Genomic DNA, 4,493 nt, shown 5'->3' with positions numbered 1-4,493 from the left:
TGCTTGACTTTGTTCTTAAATGTAAGAAAAAAAAGATTTTGATTTGTGTATCTACACACATTAATGTGCCATTGGGATAAAAGGATAATAAGCTTAATGATGCAGTATTGTCTAACTTTGGTAAATGTAAAGACAGTGAAGCCAAACAGTACATTTTCAAATCACATGCACAGTCTCGTCATCAGAGCCCAGTTCAAACACAAACTTTATTTATAACACTTTGTTTCGTCAGGTCAAAGCGGTACACGAGTACGCCGCCACCGACGGCGACGAGCTGGAGCTGGAGATCGGGGACACGGTGCTGGTCGTGGCCTTCGACAACCCAGACGAACAGGTCAGAGAAAAATCAAACGTGTCTGTTGTGTGTCTGTCTGTGGGCTTCGGCGGTGCGTTCAGGTGAAACCCGTCTTTCTCTGTGCTGCTGTGTCTGCAGGACGACGGCTGGCTCATGGGCCTGAAGGAGTCTCAGTGGATGCAGAAGAAAGATTTTTCAGCCAAAGGTGTTTTCCCCGAGAACTTCACCCAGAAGATCTGAGGGGAGCGGCGGTCGAGCTCGTCTCAGATTTAAAAAGTGTCGACGTGGAGAAACGCTTCAGAGAGATCAGAGACATCTCAGTGGCACCGAATGTATTGTTTGTGCAGTTGAAACCAGTGTCAGTGAACTCATCACGGCTGATGCAGAAGACAAATTTAATCCACTCATATTCATACTGTCTTTTTCTTTCTCCGTATTCCTAAGTTATTTCTGTTGTGCTGAACTCAGACGAAACACAAACTCGTGCTTTAGCAACATTTAAAGACACACTGACGTTTCTGTCGTGGATGTACTGTATGAATGTGCAAATATTTATGTTGTGTGTTGTCAGTTCCTTGCATGAAGCATTTGATTGTTTTTTTTGTTTTTTTGTCATTTCTGTTGTAACACAAACTCAACACTGTGAGCGCAGACGTCAGCAGCTCGTAGCTTCACCACAGGGAACAGCAGCAGTGTTTGTTTCTTATATCGGACTTTTTTTTTTTGAGGACGTGTCTTGGCGTGTGGCTTAAATTTTCTAATGCACATATGGTTTTATTTTGACTTTTGAATCATCTTGTCGTAGAGGCATGAGATGCAAAAACCCGGCTGCTGATTTCTTCCTCTCGTTACCACTCTTCATGACTGTTTCCTGTTGGTTAAGTCACAGTGCGACGACGTGTTTTATTCCACTAAATGTTTTTCATATGACTCTCTCTGACTGTGGATCTGAGGCTCCGATTCAGAACGATGTGGATCTGCACTGTGGAGTCAGTGAACGTGTGGTAACTGATGCACCATCTGTTGGATCAATCAGACTCATTAAAGATGAATTTAACAACACCAGCAGTGTCTCACTTTTTACTTCACTCTGATTCTGTTCAGGTTAAAGGGATAGTTCACCCAAAATTCAAATTTCACTCATTATCTACTCACCCTCATGTCAACTAAGAGCTGAGAGAATTTTCAGAGTCCTCCGTGGCTTCTCTGAGTTACGGGGGGCTCCGCGCAGCAGTAGGCTATTTGTCCATATAATGGTTGTGAATGGATACCAACTTTCTTCGTCCAAAAAGACACACCAAAAAACATCCAAATACCTCCATAGTGCTCGTCTGTAATGTCCCTCTTGTATTGAAGCCCCAACATGAGAAATTGTTCCGACACAGGAAGAGCAGTGAACCGAGACACTGGGAGCTTCCGCTACAAACAAGCTTAAAATATAGACTTATTTAATTTTTTTCGGAACAATTTCTCATGTTGGGGCTTCAATACAAGAGGGACATTACAGACGAGCACTATGGAGGTATTTGGAAGTTATTTGGTGTGTCTTTTTGGACGAAGAAAGTTGGTATCCATTGACAACCATTATATGGACAAATACTGCTGCGCGGACCCCCGTAACTCAGAGAAGAAATTTGAATTTTGGGTGAACTATCCCTTTAATGTCACATTTTCCTTTCAGATCAATCGATCACTTTATTTCTGTTGCATTTTTAACAGGAAGCATTGCCCGGTAAATGTAGTAAATAATCAACAGGCTTCCAGGTTAGAGGAGCATCCCATTCCCAGAAGCTTCACTAGTTTCTAGAAGAGGAAGAGGAGGCCTGGATGGCTGCACTGAGGGAGGAAGAGGAGCAGAGGCCAATGAGAGAAGTTACCAATGAATTTTGACGTAATTAAATATTGTTCAGTAATTATTGGACTGTAGGGTTTTATAAAACATAAAATGAAAACAAATGTATCTGCACTTATTAAAGTGTCCCAACATTTGCCAGAGGAGCTGCCTGCAGCTCCATCTGTTTCCTGTTGGGAGTTCCGGTGAAAACCGCCGACGTCAAACAAGCCGCGCGACTCAAAGGTTCCGTCTCGCTCCGCCCCGCAGCTGACTGCCCCGGGACAAACCAGGAAGAAAGTTGTTCACTAAAAAATAAACAGACAGTTCACAGTTTCTTCTGAGTGAGTCCAGTTTCAACACTTCTGATTAAAACTGCAGATTCTCCTGAAGGTGAGATTCACACCCCACTAGACAGGGAGGAATCTTCAGCAGAAGAGGAGGGAGGGGCTGACTGTCACTGACTTGACTTTGTGTCTGCTGTGTTTTCACTTTCACTTTCACTCAGAAACGAAATGGCTTCAAGGTTAGAGCCCGATCTCTGCTGCCCGGTCTGTACGGAGGTCTTCAGAGACCCTGTCATCCTGCCCTGCAGCCACAGCTTCTGTAAAGACTGTGTGGAGAGATGGTGGAGAGAGAAACAAGATCAACTGTGTCCAATTTGTAAGAAAAGACATCCAACAGCAGATCTACGTCTTAACCTGGCATTGAAGAACCTGTGTGAGAGCTTCTTACAGCAGAGAGAGCAGAGATCTTCAGAGGCTCTCTGCAGTCTGCATTCTGAGAAACTCAGACTCTTCTGTCTGGACCATCAGCAGCCGGTGTGTGTCATCTGCAGAGATTCAAAAAAACACACCAACCACAGATTCAGACCCATTGAGGAAGCTGCTTCAGAACTCAGGAAGGAACTTGAGGAAAGTCTGGAGCCCTTAAAGGAGAAGTTAAAGGGTTTTGAAGAAGTTCAAGTGAAGTTTGATCAAACAGCAGAACACATTAAGGTCCAGGCCCGACACACAGAGAGGCAGATTAAAGAGCAGTTTAAGAAGCTTCACCAGTTTCTACAAGAGGAAGAGGAGGCCAGGATGGCTGCACTGAGGGAGGAAGAGGAGCAGAAGAGTCAGAGGATGAAGGAGAAGATGGAGGCTCTGAGCAGAGAGATAGCAGCTCTTTCACACACAGTCAGAGCCACAGAGGACGAGCTGAGAGCTGAAGACGTCTCATTCCTGCTCAACTACAAGGCTGCAGTGGAAAGAGTCCAGCAGCGCCCCCTGCTGGAGGATCCACAGCTGGACTCAGGAGCTCTGATAGACCAGGCCAAACACCTGGGCAACCTGACCTTCAACATCTGGACCAAGATGAAGGACATGGTCTCCTACAGTCCTGTGGTTCTGGACCCAAACACTGCTCATCCAGGACTCATCCTGTCTGAAGATCTGACCAGTGTTAAACTAGGAGACACATATCGGCAGCTTCCTGACAACCCAGAGAGGTTTGGTAAATACGCATACTCTGTCCTGGGCTCCGAGGGCTTTTCCTCAGGAACTCACAGCTGGGATGTCCATGTCGGAGACAATACAAGCTGGTTGCTGGGTGTGTCAGCAGAGTCTGTCCACAGGAAGAGAAACATCCAGTCCAGATTATGGAGGATAGGGTTTTATAAAGGAGACTATTCAGCACGGTCACCACCAGCTCCATCCACTGATCTCCCAGTGCAGAAGAAGCTGCAGAAGATCAGAGTCAATCTGGACTGGAGCGGAGGAAAACTGTCCTTCTCTGATCCAGACACTGACACACACATACACACCTTCACACACACTTTCACTGAGAAACTGTTCCCATACATTTTGACTGGAGATCCCCTCTCGGTGAAGATCTCACCCCTGTGACAGAGATAAAGCGAAGCAAAGTGGATTAAAATCCTGCAGCGATGTCTGGATCTGCACTGTGGAGTCAGTGAACGTGTGGTAACTGATGCACCATCTGTTGGATCGATCAGATTCCTTAAAGATGAATTTAACAACATGAGCAGCGTCTCACTTTTACTTTTCTCTGATTCTGTTCAGGTCTGTATTTATTGTTTTATTTTATTTAGATTAGGGACAGTGCATATTAATGAACATTGTACATGTGTAAATATGCCGTCTGTTATCCCCAGGCAGGCACATGGGAAATACATAGAAGAACCATAGAAAACCAATGCAAGGAATTATGCTAAGAGAACAGACAAAGAAAATAAAAGCTATAATTTAAGCCTTTATTTCAAACATGTAAAGAAACTGACAGAAGACAAAGCAAGCAACAACAAAAAATTAAACAAATAGTAATAGAAAACAAATAAATATAATAAATTATATTCATCAACAGTCT

General features: G+C 44.3%; 1 protein-coding gene and 1 long non-coding RNA gene across 2 annotated transcripts; both read left to right on the top strand.

Moving 5' to 3' along the window:
• Positions 1-84: 84 nt before the first annotated feature.
• Positions 85-1,357, top strand: LOC146960964 (uncharacterized). Its single transcript, XR_015035327.1, has 2 exons — positions 85-334; positions 434-1,357. It is a non-coding gene; the product is annotated as an uncharacterized LOC146960964 (long non-coding RNA).
• Positions 1,358-2,641: 1,284 nt separating this feature from the next.
• Positions 2,642-4,012, top strand: LOC146960963 (nuclear factor 7, brain-like). The gene has a single exon (XM_085771899.1). It carries the CDS (start codon positions 2,642-2,644, stop codon positions 4,010-4,012), a length of 1,371 nt encoding a protein of 456 aa, XP_085628025.1.
• Positions 4,013-4,493: the final 481 nt, after the last annotated feature.

This window comes from Trachurus japonicus, unplaced genomic scaffold (genome assembly GCF_045865225.1).
Source record: "Trachurus japonicus isolate A0001 unplaced genomic scaffold, Traja_1.0 AP029788.1".
Lineage (NCBI taxonomy): Eukaryota > Metazoa > Chordata > Actinopteri > Carangiformes > Carangidae > Trachurus > Trachurus japonicus.
This window is presented reverse-complemented; position numbering and strand designations above follow the sequence as displayed.

What these genes read in the sequence shown, in the direction of transcription:
- LOC146960963 (XM_085771899.1), top strand. Translation starts at nt 2,642, where the DNA reads ATGGCTTCAAGGTTAGAGCCCGATCTCTGCTGCCCGGTCTGTACGGAG.